At 37.0% G+C, this 17,325-nt stretch overlaps 1 protein-coding gene across 1 annotated transcript in view; it reads left to right on the forward strand.

Annotated features, from left to right (window-relative positions):
• Positions 1-17,325, forward strand: part of IL1RAPL1 (interleukin 1 receptor accessory protein like 1) — a 669,405-nt gene that overhangs the window by 354,308 nt on the left and 297,772 nt on the right. Inside the window, exon 3 of the mRNA XM_059466278.1 lies at positions 4,143-4,422. Coding sequence (XP_059322261.1) covers positions 4,143-4,422 — 280 coding nt within the window. The remainder of the gene's footprint in view (positions 1-4,142; positions 4,423-17,325) is intronic.

Below are 17,325 nucleotides of genomic sequence, written 5' to 3' on the forward strand. Positions count from 1 at the left end.
ATTTACAAAGCCTGTGGCACACATTTAACATGTATATATGTAACATTTTTAAGGTAGCAATGTCAATATAAAAATCAAAAGAATTCTCTGAATATATGTTTGGGTCTTTTAAAGTGTATCTTTATGTTCCTCAAGGAATCTAGAAATTGGGCTTTTAATTAGTTTTTGATACATCCAAGTTTTTCTAGACTGAAGAAATCAGGTGTGCTCTACACACCACATGCAGAAAGGCTGGCTATGGTGCATGCATGCTATCATCATCATCTGAATGTTCACAGTATTATTTTCAAGGACATGACAGTCTGTTTTCCTTTTCATTATGGGGTTTTAAGCTTCTGTTTATGTTTCTCAGTTAGTGTGGAACTGGGAGCAGTTTATGCAGAGATTGACAGTTATCTCCTGAAATATCAGCTATAAGAAAATATCACAGTGTGCCTTATGATGGGAATGATGATTTTCTATTATATCTGACAAAATTGAATTAGCACCTTCACATAGATTAGCACATTGGCTGAGTGTGAGGATTTTCCTGGAAGATTTTTAAGGCATTAAGCCTTCCAGCTGTAATAAGGTTAACAAGTTCTAAGTGACTTGAATGTCAGTGTTGGCAGTTTAAGTGGTATAATATTTCTGAAAGCAGGAAGAGAAACAGTCTCATGTTCACTTCATTCAAAGACCACTTTAAGAAGAGGACATATGTTTCTTTAAGGTTATCACTGAGTGTAACTGTAATAAAGCACAGAATTACAGAATGATTGAAGTTGAAGACACCTCTGTAGGTCATACCGTCCAACCAGAAATGGTTTTCCAGCACCACGTCTCTCTGGCTTCTAAATATCTCCAAGAATGGAGGGTTCACAACCTCCTGTCTGAATTTTCAGTAAACCTTACAAAAAAAGATATTTCCTGGTGTTGAGAAAGAGCCTGCTGTGTTTCAATATGTGCCCATTGCCTCTTGTCCTATTACTGGGCACCAGTAGAAAGAGCCTGGCTCTTTGCACCTTTCCTTCGGGTTTTTGTACTCATTACTAAGATCCCCCCTAAGCCTTCTCCAAGCAGAACAGTCTCAGCTCTCAGCCTGTGCTCACAGCAGGGATGCTCCAGTCCTTTAATCAGCTTTGTGGGCCTTTGCTGGACACTGCAGTCTGTACATATCATTTGTATTCAGGAGCCCAGAGCTGGACACAGCACTCCAGGTGTGGGCTCATTAGTTCTGAATCCAAAACACAGCACTTGTAACAGCTGCTGAAAAGAAATTAACTCTTCCCAGATTAATCCAGGACAAGTAGACATTCTCTTCAAATATCTGGTGGGACATTTTGATGTGGTTTGTGCCAAAAAATGAACAAATAGTTCCGTGAATATATATATAATTCAGATGATCCCTAGAAGGCTTTTCTAGAATCATAGAATATGCTGAGTTAGAAGGCATCTACCAGATCATGGAGTCCAACTCCTGGCCTGCACAGGACACCCCAAGAATCTCACCAAGTGCCTGAGAGCGCTGTCCAAACACTTCTTGAACTCTGTCATGCTTGGTACTGTGACTGCTTTTCTGGGGAGCCTGTTCCAGGCTGAAAAGCAGTTTCTGATATCCAACCTCAACTCCACTGACACAACTTCATGCCTCAAGTCCTGTCATGGGTCATGAGAGTGAAGAAATTGGGACCTGCCCTTCTGTTTCCCTTCATGAGGATGTTGAAGATCCCAATGATATCTCCCCTTGTTCTCTTCTCCAGGCTAAGCAAGACAAGTAACCTCATACAGTCTCCCCTCCAGTCCTGTCACCATCCTCATGGCCCTCCTTTGGATGTTCCCTAACAGTTTAATGTCTTTCCTGTATTGTGGCACCCAAAACTGTCCCCAGCACTTGAGGTGAGGCCCCTCCAGTGAAAAGCAGATCAGGACAATTCCCTCTCTTGCCCAGCTGGCCATGCTGTCCCTGATGCCTTCAGGACAGGGATGTCCCTCCTGGCTGCCAGGACCCTGCTGGCTCATTTTGCCATCAACCAGGACCCCCAGGTCCCTTATGAAAAATATGCTGAAACAAAGCCAGTGTCATCCACCCTGCATATTTAATCCTTCCTCCAATACATAGAACTCGAGATGGTGTTATTCAGCAATATATTCTCACGGATTCTGCAAGTTAAAGGAACTGAGAACAATTAGAACTGAATATCCTGAGAGAGAAGACTTAAAAACTAATAATGTAAACCATCCTGTACTAGTTAAATTAAGCAGTGAAAAGCAAGATTACAATCTGATGATAAAGTATAATGAAGAAGTTATTACCTGGTAACTTATATAATGAAATTAACACTGCTTAGAGCTGGCTGTTAATTCAGTTTTGGCATTGGGATTTAGAAGCAGAGAGAAATAAAATCAGGTGAGAGAGAATGCTCTTTCAGAGAGGTAAAAATGAAATGATAAAAGATGTAATTGAATCCTGGACTACATGAAAGTTAGTTTCTTTGGTCCTAAGGGGAAGGTAATAGTGTAGCTTTGTTTCCATTCCCTTCAATTTATGCATGAGTGCAAGTCTTATTAGGGCCTTGTAACAACACTTACTAATCTTTAGGAACTGTTGTGTAGGAAAATTGGAATAGGGACATATTATTTTCCCTTCCTGGTCATAAAAGTTAATGCAGGAGGAGACGGTCCAAAGATATATGAAATATCTGTCTGTGTGAATTCTGTTCACAATGCAAATTCATTCTAAATTTTCACTCAATTCACTCACTTTTCCCCCAACTTTCTATGTTGGATCAACTTAGGGTATTGCTTACACAGGGATGTGTGAAAATGTCTGAGTCTTTCTTATTTTACAATATATAATAAGTACTGTGGCATTACGTAAATACAGAACTCAAAAAATCACTATATAGTATATTTTTCTCCCAAGCGGCAGATCAGAATATTGTCTATTCTGAAAGTGCAAATACTGCTTTACCTTGCACGGTAGCTGGAATTCTCTGTTAAAGTCAGAACAATTCCAGGATGAAAATAGAGCTTTTCAAAAGTTGATTTTCTAAGATGGTTATCTAGGTATCTCAGCTCTTTCAAAGTTAATAAAGTGTCAAATTCAAAACCAAAATATTTATATGAGACATAGTATTGAGAAGAAATAAATTGTCCTTTGGATGCACTGATTGCTTTCTACTGACTGGATTGGGGCCTGGTTAACTAGCTGAGACTGGACTCTGAGTTTTTCAGTGTACGAACCTAATGGTGAATTTTCATGGTTGAAATTGCTTTAAAAAATACAAACTTTTGTTAAGGAAGGAATTGTAGAAAATAGCTCTTTTCCTTATGTTGTTTTGGTATTCTTAACTAAAAATACAGGGGACAAGGGTGTGAGTTTGGTGGGGTATTTTTTGGCCTTGGGGTTTAGTTATGTTACTGGGGTTTGGCATGTCAAATAAATTTAGTTTTGCTTTCTGATAAGCAGTTATTGTGGGACAGTATTGGTAAGGGATGATGTTATTCAACTGGAAAAAAAAAAAGAAAATATTAATAACCCTAATTTGTAATGTAGTTCTGGAAAGTCAGGAATTCCAACTAAGATCTGCTTAACATGTTTTTGAATAACCCATTTATATTACTGATAGTAATTTTCCTAAAAGTAACTTTTTGTGCATCTGGTCTTATTGTAAAGACAGTTTTTTTCTCTTCCTTCAAATCTATCCCAAACTTTCATACAATTTGGTTCAGACCACAACTCATTGTCCTAATATCTTCTGAGGCTTTCACTTACATGGTAACACTAAAGATATTTGAGTGATGAAATTTAGATGGTGACACACTGTGAACCACATGCCCTCTGTGTTGCAATAATTTCACTTCAGCATTTTGAAACTGGTCATGCTGGAGATCCACAAAATATAAAAGAGCAATTTTTCAGTTACTGCTCAGAGATTATCAACATTTAGCAATATATATCCTAACAGCTCTGTCCACTATAGACAAGTACAAGACATAAGCATAATGAAAATGGAGTTAATTTTTCAGGGACAAAAAGCATACTGCTAGTCCCTCAAAGGACTTTTTTTCAAATACAATACTTTCCCACAATAAAGACTGCTTTGTGAATAGTGCTTTCCAAAGCCTTTGACAATCTCTTGTCATTTTCTCTTCTCTTGTAGCTGATGGATGCACTGACTGGTCTGTGGATTACAAGAAATATCAAGTTCTAGTGGGAGAACCTGTTCGTATAAAATGTGCACTCTTTTATGGATATATTAGAGCTAATTACTCCCTAGCCCAAAGTGCTGGACTTAGTTTGATGTGGTACAAAAGCTCTGGACCTGGAGATTTTGAGGAACCTATAGCTTTTGATGGAACCAGAATGAGCAAGGAAGAAGACTCCATTTGGTTCAGACCAACAGTGGTACAAGACAGCGGGCTCTATGCATGTGTTATAAGGTACTATATTTTAATATACTGCATTTTAATTGACCAAACATGAAACAAGGCTCTTAATAGTGAGACTTTAATGCCAAAGAAAATTTTTCTGACTGTGTTCTTGTTTCTTCTTCTCCTGGCATTCCCTTCCCTGAAGGTTTTTATGCCTGACTGGAAATTGCTATTGAATGTCTTGAACATATTAAACTTGCTTTTGTATAAATTTAGTAATTTATAACAAAATCTAAAATTTATAAGGTGGTTGGATGAATAAGTCATCTGTTCCTTTCTCTGATTCTGGTTTTACTCTTGGAATCACTATCCCAGAGTAAAAAAGAATTCTTTTTTTTACATTCAGATTTAATTTTACGTAGATTTCATTAAGTGATTTAACTGAATTGACTTTTCTTCTGTAAAAAAATTTTGCTATTTGATGTAAAGTAGAAATCAGGAAAAACCAGAAAATTCAGCATTTTTGCATACATCCTTTAGAATTACATCTGGCTAAACCTGATAATAGAGGCTGGGTGCCAGATGTCTTCCAAAAAATTTAACCTTCTGATTCATCAAGTTTTATCACCAAAAACTGGATTCTGCTTCTGCTTTCTGCAACAGGTTTCAGCTTCTTTTTGCATCTTTAATATGGTTTACACAGAGATATTTTTCCAGCCCTTTACAGTATTCCTCTCTATCTGGGTAACTATAAACGTGGTCTTGCTACTAATACATGATAGAAAGAGTCAAAAAGCAAAATGTAGAGCAACTGAGTGGCTAGAAAAGGAATGCACAGTGCAGCTAGCACAGTGATGCAAGGAAAATGTGGAAATTGTTTTATCAGCAATTGGAAAGGTTTACTGTCTGCCTTTTTTTTAATGAGGTTTTTTTGGTTGTTTAGTTTTGGCTTTTTGTCTTGGATAGAGGGAGGGGGAGCCCAGATTGGTGTCTGGCTTGTGTGTGCTGAAGGAGATTTTTACTAAATAATGTGTTTATAAAACCATTGTTCTATGAGCTCTTTATATAACCTGTGAAACATTTCATGTCACATTGTTTGTCCAATAGCATATTCAACATGGTTTTTCTGATGATGGCAGTTTTCTTTAAAAGAAAACCACAAAAACCTACAACTTAAGCTCATTTGGGAGAATTTTTAGTTATATTTGGATTAATATTTTCTGATAAGTGTGTAACAGTAGCCATGAAAATGAAAACAGTTTTGTCAACTATTCCATAATGTTATTTAAAATACCATAATTAATTTCTTCTGTTTATATAAAGAAAACCTTAATTATCTGATGTTGCAGTTTCCAGCAAGTAGAGATAAATGCTGAATTTAGCTTCTCAGACATACTTTTATGTTTATCATCTCAACCTGTATTCATGGCTTTTTTTACATGAATTTTTATTTAATCCAGAGGTATGTAGGACCATGTAATCTGCTTTAAACTACTATGGTTGTTTTCTGCCAGTGAGAAATTAGACCTAAAAACAAACCAGTCCTCTTCCCACCACCCCCTTTGGCAAGAGAGGGGCCAAGGCAGAGACTGTGGGTTGAGATATCTGTTTACTGAAAGCAAACAGCAGTGGAGTAAGAAATGTATAATAGCAGCAATATTAATAACAAATAAAGAGGTGCTTGTCTTGGTTTGAAAAGACAGATGTCTGCTAAGAAAGGTGGAAGTCTCCCTTGGAATGAAAAATGTAAACCTCCTCCCTCTGAATTATTATAATTTTGAAATTAAGGGGCTGTCAGGCAAATATATGGGAGTAGGAATAACAGTTCTTTTTTAGGAAAAAAAAAGATAAATAAAGTAATACAAAACAACACTGACAGAATCAGAATATGACCTGACACCCTTGGGGTCAGGGTGTTGGTAGCAGTCCCATTGAAATGGTGGTTGCAGTCCTCCTGGAGTGTCAGGTGTGGTTTTGCTGAGGGAGTGATCCTGTACAAGGGTGTAGTTTTCCTCTGAAGGTCCAGTGGTGGTGTAGATTGGCCTGGTCTTCCTCTGGGAATCCAGTGGAAAAGGCTGCCTGTGCTGTTCCAAGTCTCAGATGATATCCAGGTAGGAATGCTTGGCTCTTCCCCCTGGGCAGAGCATCTCACAATGGGATGATGTAATTTTATCAGTCATGCAGTGAGACTCAGTGGCCCATTAACAGAAGATATTTCCCAGAGGGAGGATTGGTTGTGGAAGATATAAAGAAAACTGCCCCACCTGCTTTTAACAGGTAGCCCAATTAACAGAAGATAACTGCCCCACCTCTATCAGATGGCAATAGAATACACACCCCCAGCCACATCTTGCAACCGAAGACAGTGTTTACACTCAAAGTGTGTTCATCACCTTGACCCAGTTCTGTGTGTCCACCAGGACTAAGACAAGATGCTGGCACTCCCCTTAGGGTGCGCCCTGTGGCTTTCCCAACACAAAGATAAGATGGCAGCTGTTCCTGTGCCCAGCACCATGTGCATTTTCCCAGACAAAGACAAGATGGTAGGAGCTTCCCACAGATGGTTTTCCCTGCCTCTAAGCCCAAAACAATGGAAAACAATGATAGACAAACCTCTGACAGCTAAATTGTTCATGTCTCACTGTGCTGCCACTCCGTTGCTCTGGGCTTTGCTCCTCTTGGCTCGGTTCAGCTGCTGTTTTGTTCCCTGCAGCTGCTTCCCACACCAGTACTGTCACTTTTGACCACTCCGCTCCACTGGGGTGCAGGCTGCATTTCCTGCTGGTCAGAACCACATCCCAGAGCCACACCTGAGGAATGGGAAGGAATTGGTGATAGAGAAGATGGGGTCAATTCTAGAAACCCCCCCTGTCATGAAGAGAGGGATGTCACATCACAAGGTTGCTTGTCATTAATCATGTATGGACAGTGAATATAGCTGGATAAGCTGCACTAAGAGTTAAAGTAAATATTCAAGTGCAGCTCCCAGAAATTATGTATATGTTACATATACCTGGTATAATAGTAAATAATAAGTAGCTTCTGTCAAAAATTCTGCCTTTAAAGTTTCAAAAATAGCTGAAATACTGTTCCTATCAAGAGAACACTTCCTTCAAGTATTCTTTTCCTTCCCTGGGCAATTACAGTATCTCTTGTAGTTGCCCAACATAATATCAGCATGGATCAGTGGAACTGGAATTCTGTAGTTAGGTGTTAGTGAAGATTTATGTGATTGAAAATCATAGAATCATAGTATCATTTGTGTTGGAAAAGATCTCCAAGATCACCAAGTCCAACATTTCAACAAGGAGCTCTACATCAACTAAAACATTGCATAAAGTGCCACATCCAGTTGTTTCTTGAATGCTTTCAGGGATGGTGACTCCGTTTCCCTGGGCACTCCATTCCAGTGCTTAACTACCCTTTCAGTGAAGAAATTATTCCTGATGTCCAACCTGAACTTCCCCTGATGCAGCTTGAGGCCATTTCCTCTTGTCCTGTTGCTGGTTGTGACAAATTTTAGTTGCAAGGGAGAAAAGGTTGCTTGGGAGAAAAGGCCAGCCCCCATCTGGCTGCAACCTCCTTTAGGATAGTTTTGGGGTGATAAGATCTCTCCTGAACCTCCTCTTCATTTCACTAAACAATCCCAGATCATTCTGCAATTTCTATTGTGATTCTATCTCTAGACCTTTCACCAGCTCCACAACCCTTCCCCAGACATGCTCCAGCCACTTAAAGCCTTTCTTGCAGTGAGTGGCTCAAAAGTGGACATAAGATTGGAGGTATGGCCTCACCTTTGCTGAATACAGGGGGACAGTCTCTGCCCTGCTCCTGCTGCCCACACTGTAGCTGATCCAGGCCAGGTGCCATTTGCCTTCTTGGTCACTTGGGCTGTTGACCAGAACTCCAAGATTCTTTGCTGCTGGGCTGCTTTTGAGCCACTCTTTCCCCATCCTGTAGCACTGCATGGGGCTGTTGTGACCGAAGTGCAGGACCCATCACTTCACTTTTTTTAACCTCATGCAGCTGGCCTCAGTCCATTGATCCAGCCTGGCCCAAACTCTCTGCAGGGCCTTTGTATCATTCAACAGACCAGCACTTCTGCCCAACTCACTGTCATCTGCAGAATTACTGAGGGTGCACTCATTGCCCTCTTCTAAACCATCAATAGAAATATAAATAGAACTGGCCCCAGTAGTGAACTTTGGGGAACCCCACTAATGATGGCCAACAACTGGATGTAGCACCATTCACCATGACCCTTGGGATCCAGCCATCCAGCCATGGTTTATATTTATGAACGTTTAATGTTTATGAACATTAATTGCTTTGTTAAGCTGTAACATTTAGTGGAGAAAAATGCATATGAACAATTCTTGTTCAGAAACATAGAAGTGTCTATCAAGAATGCTTAGGATACAGACAAATAGGGATAACAATAGAAGTTTAAATAAAGCATTACAAATTATATTATAGATGAAAAACCTTCTCCATCTTTAACATACTTAAATTAATTAGGTGCTTATTAGCCATAAAAATACTATCTATAATTAATTTAGTGACATTCAGCTTTGAAGATTCAAATTCAGATGACAGCAAGGTTCAGACAGGGAATAACAGCATCTATGGAGATTGTTCAAATCTATTTCCATCCCCAGCTGGTAAAAAAACCTGAAGACCTACTTCAGTATGCTTAACTGTTTCCATTAGTAACACACAGTGCAAGAATTTAGAGAAAAAGAGGTAAATTCTGAAATAGTGTGAAGTGTACAGAATTTCTGGAAGGAAATCAGATTATTGTCTACTCTTGCATTTAGCTTCATTCCCCTTCCTATAGTCTTGCATGTCTGAAGGTAAAGGCTTCAAATGTAGCAGTATTTGTAACTAATTTCTAAGGTCAGCTTTTATTTTTGCTGTTTAGCCATGTTTAAAATATCACTATTCAAATTCATAGCGGTTGTATTTTCTGTTTTTATATTTACACATTGATAAGTAAATGCATCCACACATACAGATATTACATTATTGAATCACATAACTTCCCTGCTATATAATTGATAATATATATTTATTTGACAAATAAAATATAATGCCATAGAGATATTTTAAATAAAAGACTATTAATATTCTCCAAAAATTTTCAGTTAAAACTGCTTCCAAATTATCTTTAAAAAGTATCACTATCACAATATAGAATACATTTTTTCCCTGAGAAATGTGAGATAGTTGAATTTATGAAAAATAGTTCTTTATCTTCATCATCTGAAAATTAATTTTAGGTTTAGATAGCATAAGTTTATCTTTTTAGATAGGATGTGTCATTTTCAAATATAAAGTATTGTTTTTCTGTAATTTTAAAGATCTAATTTTGTCAAAGCATGTCAATTATTTTGGCTTAATTATTATTACTATTTAACTGGTAATTTCTGTATAGTTAGCTAAAATAATCACAGCTCTATGAATGATGCATTGTTGTCAACACATAGTTATTCTTTAAATAAATCTGAAATAATAAATGGGAATTTTAAAATAACCTGTGTAATTATTTTTAGTGAAAATTCCCTTAGTCTTTCTTTTCTTTTTTCTTTTCTTTTCTTTTCTTTTCTTTTCTTTTCTTTTCTTTTCTTTTCTTTTCTTTTCTTTTCTTTTCTTTTCTTTTCTTTCTTTTTTCTTTCTTTCTTTTCTTTCTTTCTTTCTTTCTTTCTTTCTTTCTTTCTTTCTTTCTTTCTTTCTTTCTTTCTTTCTTTCTTTCTTTCTTTCTTTCTTTCTTTCTTTCTTTCTTTCTTTCTTTCTTTCTTTCTTTCTTTCTTTCTTTCTTTCTTTCTTTCTTTCTTTCTTTCTTTCTTTCTTTCTTTCTTTCTTTCTTTCTTTCTTTCTTTCTTTCTTTCTTTCTTTCTTTCTTTCTTTCTTTCTTTCTTTCTTTCTTTCTTTCTTTCTTTCTTTCTTTCTTTCTTTTTCTTTCTTTCTCCCTCCCTCCCTCCCTCCCTTCCTCTCTCTCTCTCTTTTTCTCTTGCTTTCTCATTTTCTTTCTTTCTTGCTTTCTTTTCCATGAAGGCTAACCATCCACAGTAGGAACATGCTAAATTACCAATTCAATTCAGAAGAACATATATTTTTACATATTTCATGTATGCACAATTGTTTAATTAATTGTCAGAAATCTTGTGAACGCACAATGTGTAAGGAAATCTTTGCTGTTCTGAAGGAAATGGTGAGCAAGAAAAGAAATAGAATAAATTTTTCATAAACCTGCTGGAAGCATCATTTCTTCATCATCTTGAATAATGTAAAACACATTTACAAACGGGAATTGCTACTTCTGGGTACCAACCATTTTTGAAATTTGTCTTGCCCAATGTGGGCCTTTTTATCCTGGCTATATATGCCTATAAAAATTTTTATTTCTTTAAAGAGTTTTCAAAAATTATTACCTTAATAAAAGAGTAAGCATTCCTATAACAACTGCATATTAAATCTCAATTTAAAAAAGCAAAACAAAACCCCCAAAACACAACAACAAAACAAACACCCGCCCCCCCCAAAAAATGGAGGAAGTATCTGAAAAATCTGTAAATAAGTCTTAAATCAGTTTGTCTTTATAATCATGGTGTTCCCTAGATCTGCATGAGATCTTTGGTTAGGTTTATGTGTATTACTGACAAAGGAATCTCAAAATGGATAAGAGAAATAAGCTTTCTCAAAGGAATACTACAAAGTGAGCTAGCAATACTCAGAAGGAAGGAAGTTTCAGAAGAGCCTGTTATTTTAATTCCTTTACGACACCAACACCACTCACTGTCCTGGGTAACAAGTGACGGGACACGGCTGCACAGTGCTGACTGTGGAAGTGCTGTGTCAGCAGTTGGACTCCAGCATCTTAGAGGTCTTTGACAACGTTAGCAGTCCTATGGCTCTAAGGAAACAACAACTCTGACAGCCTCTTGAAGTGGTGTGCAAGTTCAGGAGAACCTTGTTCAACACATGAGACGGACTTTTCTTAGTGGTCATTTGGTTTATAGAGAGCGTGGGGGGCAATTAGCTGTGTCTTCGTTATTTTTACACTCCATTTGTAAGCTTGTGAGTTTTGTGAGTTTTTTTTCCCAAGGTCTTTTCATTTTGTGAGGATGGTAACCATCACAAGCTATCTGGCTCTTATTTTCTTATGTTTGCTCCATCTCCTATTCAAATGCAAGCTTGGTAGGCTAGTCAAATATCCATGTAATTTTTGACTGTCACTTAGAGAGGCTTGGTGAGTTGAAAAAGCCTTCAGGCTAACATTAGGAATTTATACAGGTTGGGTAGCTGGAGCTTACATTAAGTGCTCTGTACAGATGGCAAAACCAGTTGCTTTTAGAAATAAATGTGGGATTTTCTTGAAGTTAATGCTTGTTGAAAGTCAGGAGATTGAAATTTACTTATTCTCCACTCCCCTGTTCTGACACTGCAGGAGGTCAGCTGTCTGACATTAGCATCTTCATTGTACATGATAAACACCTTCCACATGTGTTAGGGCAAAACAAATACCTAATACTGAGGAGAGGAGCAGGTGAGTGCAGGGTACATCTTCTCATTGTGGAGTTGGTGTAACTTATGCATAAAGCTAAATTCCATTGTGCGTTTGCTATTTGCTTGGCTGAATGAGAACTCAATGAAAAGCAAGCATGATGATGAGTAGAAAAAGGAGCAATAGGACCCTTATGGTCAGGGGTGGAATCATGAATATATGAGAAGTCTTGATGGGCTAGAACTGAACAGGTTAGTCCAGATAATTCTTTTATGTAGGACTTCAAGGTTTTCTATAAAGACTTATATTATTTTTATGAGGGCAAAATAGCAATGCCTATACTTTCACAGAATAGGGGAAGAATTTTGATATTGGAAAAGAAGAAGAAGAAATTCATGTATTTGAACTGAGCAGAAGGCATTGTTAATATTGCATTTTAACATCTCTCAACTTATAGGCATGGTGTAAATAATACTTGAAAAAAGATTTTTTAAAGCCTTTTATGTTAAATCCAGGTCCTTTTACTGCTAATTCTTTTGTTGTGGAGATATTTGCTTAAATTCAGCAGTGTAACAAATAGCAGTTTGACTAATTCTTCCACTGTTTTATTAGAGATTTGTTCGTTTCTCCTTAAGAACACTTTCAGCAAACTAGATTTGCCCTTTGATTGTCAAGGTTCTTCTGCTCACAACTAAATTAATAATTCTGACCAAAAAAGTAACACTTGAGAACTCATTTCAATAAAATAATAAAATATGACTGTGATGTTTGGTTTTGCATGGGTAATTTAAGAGAAGAAAGTCCTAACACGTATTTGGGTTGTATTACTATGCATTGTTCATAGTAAAAAACCATAGTTTCTATTTTTTTAAAGAGTAAGCAGTATTTTTTCTGTTTTACACTTTGCTTCTAATTGCATTCATCTTAGAAAAAATAAAAAAAAATTGCAACAGAATGGAAGAAGTGGCTTTACAGCTGCCTCTTTAGCAAATGCAGGAGAAAGAGAAAACACAAAGTTAATTCCATATAATAGATATTTAAGCAAAGTATCAATTGTTTTCTTCACAATGCTACAAAAAAATGGAAGACAAAGGCAAAGAACTAAAATTATTTTCACTCATTTTCAAAACAGTGGCTTTTAATTTTTTTCAAATTTTTATAGATATTTTTGTTTCCTCTCACAGAATTCAAAACAACCAAGTTGTATTGCTAGTAGTAATATGGGCCACCTACTTGGTCATTTGAATTTGCTCTTAATATCAAATATTGTATTTTTAATCTGCCCTGCAAGTGCTTACCTCTTTGTATATAAGCTATCTGCGGACATCAAATTCAGTTTAAGCATCTAGGTTCTAAAAAGCTGCATGTCAGTTGTTTCCTTTTTTAATTCTCCTTGTTCTCAGGACAGAAGGTAATTTAAGTGATGCTAAAATATAGCTAAGATTTGATTCCATTATACGAGGATAGGTGTGTAGTGCTGTTTTAGAGGCTCTAGGAGCATTTCCAGGACACTTCCAAGGGAATGACATATTGACACTAGATCTGGAGGAGGCTGAATGTGGGATACGTTTGGGTAAGCCACATGCCACTACTCACCCACTCTAAGGTAAATAAAATGAGCTTTTTGTGGCTTTTAAGCTAAACCATTTTCTAGGCTCCATCAGGCAGACTGACAGCTACAGTAGGAGTTTAGATGTAGCACACAGGTGTATGAATGTAAGTGGATGACAGAACTGAAATGTCTTAAACTGCATTCTAAACTAAATTAACTTTGTGTGTTTCCATCACATACATTGAAATGCAGTGGCTGACGTAAAAGTCAAGGGACATATGTCTGTACTTGAGTGCTAGGACATGAAGCTGGCATTTTAAAATATTAAACTTACTGGATGAGTTTATAATACAAGAAAGTAATGGAATTGAATTAATTTATGATCTTTTTTTCTGAAATACAAATGTAAAATAGTGATTGATACTCACAAAATTTATAAAACTGACTTAAAAGCCATCAGTACAACAAGTAAGTCTTTTAGTAATTAGTTTAGTATTTCCAAGATTTCTGACCAAAAATTATTACAAATAATACTTTAGAAAGTGGAAAGAAAAGGAGCAGTTGTGAGTCTTTAGTCAAACTCCCAGAAGTATCAAATACCAGATGATCTCTGGTGAAGAGAGATGATGTTTTCATGACTTCTTCAGAAGGGTTCAGTCTGAAAAGGGGGTGTGTGCCATGACCCAGAAAGGTTACTAATACAGCAGAGACACTGCAGGGAATTTGCCTACTGACTTCTTTCTGCTACCACTATGGTAAGAGTGCATGAAGTTGGGAAGGAGGGGCTGTGTTTTCAGGATGTCTTTGGAACAGTTCCATTAACATCTACTTCCCACATCAATTAGACTATTACCCCCAGGCCAGTACTGAGTTAAAGCAGTCCTAGCAGCAGGGAGAAGTTCTTCCGTGGTACTTTTTCTGACCCCTCCTTGTCTCTCCTCTTCCTTCACAAAGCAGAGACAGGCAGCCAATATTCCCAGTAATGATAAAGAGGTTGTGTAGTTCCCAGCATAAAGAAGAGTGGAAAGGTGAAGGCCTCCATTCCTCTTTCCCTTCTCTTCAATCTTCTCCTCTATTAAAAAAAAAATAAAAAAAAAAGCTGGGATGTCATCTTTATCTGCCATAGAAAGAGAGAAGAAACATCTTAATCATAAGTCTTCAATCTAAAGATTAATTATTTGTCTAGGACTTGTTTGTGTATGCTATGGAAAACTGAGTAAATGTAAGAGGATGTCATGGTGAGAAAAATATTTTAAAAATTGTTTGGAGGGGTTTTGTTTTATATGTGTGAGAAAAAATGTTCAGGAAAATTCAGATGCAAATCAGGTGGACATTTGGAAACTTGTTATAGTCATAAAAAAATCAATGAAGGAAAAAACAGTGGTAAGATTAGCAGTAAAAAATAAGTACACAGCAATTTAACAGAATTTAATTAATTAATTAATTAATTAATTTCATTGAAGTTTTCCGATGCATCTAAGAGATCCTTTTTATTTTTGGCTGTCTAGTAAATAATTTTATACAAATTCTGTCTCCTAGTCAAAAGCACAAGTAAGAGAGAGTATGGAGGGAACTGGAGGAAAAAAATACTGATACTGAGGGTAAAGAAATATTGCCTTGGAAATGTAGGGCATGAAAGAAGCAAGTTACTTGCTGAGTCTGGCAATGTCAAAATAGCAGGTTTTTCAAAGAATTGCTGATGCACATGAATCAATAGTTCATTGTGAAGAGAATGCTTGGAGAAGTCATGTGAGATCTCAAAGTGACTCCAGATTTGATGTGCAAGAAGTAATAAAATGACATCTTGTAACACCTAAATCATTTGGATTAAAATATTTCACTTCCTTGTTCTATTATCATAAAGTCAGAGTTCACAAGTAAGCAAGAGGTAAATAACGACCCATGCAAAGATTCCATTTGATAAGGAATTGTTTCTTCAGTTCCAATGGTGTCTACAGAATGACTAAAGAGTAACACGTTTTTAGTAAATATATCCTGAATTGATAGCACTATGAAGAGAAATTAATTTGCTTTAGTTCTTTAATGTTGTCTTTTAAAGCCTACAAGCCGACTTAACAGATAGAACTTATTTGTAACACCGAAAGAAAATATTGTTTGGATTTTCCTACTATAGAGAGAAAGTAATGAAATTTGCATATTTGGTGCATGTTTAGTGTTACCATCTGTCAAAGTAGTGTAGCCTGGTGGTGCTAATTTCAAAGGTGATGAGAGTGACCAAACAAATCTTGTGGTATTTAATTGCAAAAGCTGAGAAGATTAAAGGTCAAGGATGTCTCTGTAATCTTCATTCAGCCTTTTAATGTAGCAAGCATTACGATACAGCATTTAGCATTTGAGTGCTAAATTTGGTCTTCATTTAGAAAATTAATCACGATTATACAGTGAGAAGGGCTTCTTTTTCATTTTTTTGCAAGAGCTAGTTTGTGCATGTAAATGCACACTATAATACACGCATACATCCATAGTTGTTTAACTATGCATATATATCTATACATATAGATTTGAATATGAAAATATGTGCAATATTTGAAGATATATCTCTTTGTATATAAATCAGGGGGGTTGGAAGGAACCTTAAAGATTATCGATTTCCAACCCTTTGCCATGGGCAGGGACACCTTCCACAAGAGCAGGTTGTTCAGAGCCCCATCCAGCCTAGTCTTGAACACTTCCAGGGATGGGGCATCCACAGCTCTTTGGGCAACCTGTGCCAGTGCCTCACTACCCCCTGGATAAAGAATTTCTTTCTAACACATAAATTAAACCTACCCTCTTTTAGCTTAAAACCATTCCTCCTTGTCATATCACTCTCTACCCATGGAAAAACTCTCTCTCCATCTTTTTTGAAGCTCCCTTCAAGGAGACTGGAAAGTCTCCTCAGAGTCTTCTCATTTCCAGGCTGAACTAACAAAGCTCTCTCAGCCTGTCCATAGCAGAGGTGCCACAGATCACCTTCATGGCCTTTCTCTGGACCCTCTCCTTCCCTCTCTAACCTCTCACATCTCTCTTGGGCTGGAGGCCCCAGACATACATGTATCTGTAGATGCGGGATATAATGGGATTAATGACTTTCAGGTTCAGAGCTATTCTCAATCTAGATACCATGAATGTAATTCTTGGTGTTTCAAATAGCAGTCAGTAACCCCCAGATGTGGGATGTTATAAAATAAAGAGCACATAGTCAAATACACCCTTGTGGTGGTTGATAATCAGTAATGACACTCACTGGCAATTTCTCTATGTGTGACATTATATCTACTGAAATAGTTTTTGTTCATGTTATCAGTAGTGCTGTTTAAAGTACGGCTATTAATATGGTACTTTACAGGCAAAGTTTAATCAAAATGCATTCAAATTTGTGTGCTCATTATCAGTGTTACATACTACAATTAACTTTGCTAATAACATCCTTGCTTATGGCTATAGTTTTCTTGTACTATTTCTCTGTTTGTGGATCCTTGGAAAAAGGCAAGGCTTAATAAAAATTAAATTTATTTCAGCATAACATTTTATATTGAGGCAAATGAAAAATAAAAGCCTTGATCTCATCTTTTAATGAAAGTATGCTTCCAGAATCCCTTTTCTCTCAATGCTGAGGAAAGAAGGATAAGGTGCATAGACCCTCAGGCCTTGTGTCTCTTCAGCAGCAGAACAGAGAAGATTCTCAGCCTCAGAAACCCCCAGATGTTTCTACCAGAATACACGCAAGGCATGTGAGTGATACACTGTCCTGCAGTATGATTCTGCACAATGCTAATAACAAGGTGCAAAAACCAAAAGATGAGGTTTCTAAACCAGCATCTTTGTTGAATTTGCTTCAGGACCCCTGAATAGGCAATATTCCAGGACTGACAGGCATTGAATTTGTCACTATTCTCAGCTGAGCTGGAAAAGA

The sequence above is a fragment of the Ammospiza nelsoni genome, chromosome 2 (genome assembly GCF_027579445.1).
Source record: "Ammospiza nelsoni isolate bAmmNel1 chromosome 2, bAmmNel1.pri, whole genome shotgun sequence".
NCBI classification, from domain to species: Eukaryota; Metazoa; Chordata; class Aves; order Passeriformes; family Passerellidae; genus Ammospiza; species Ammospiza nelsoni.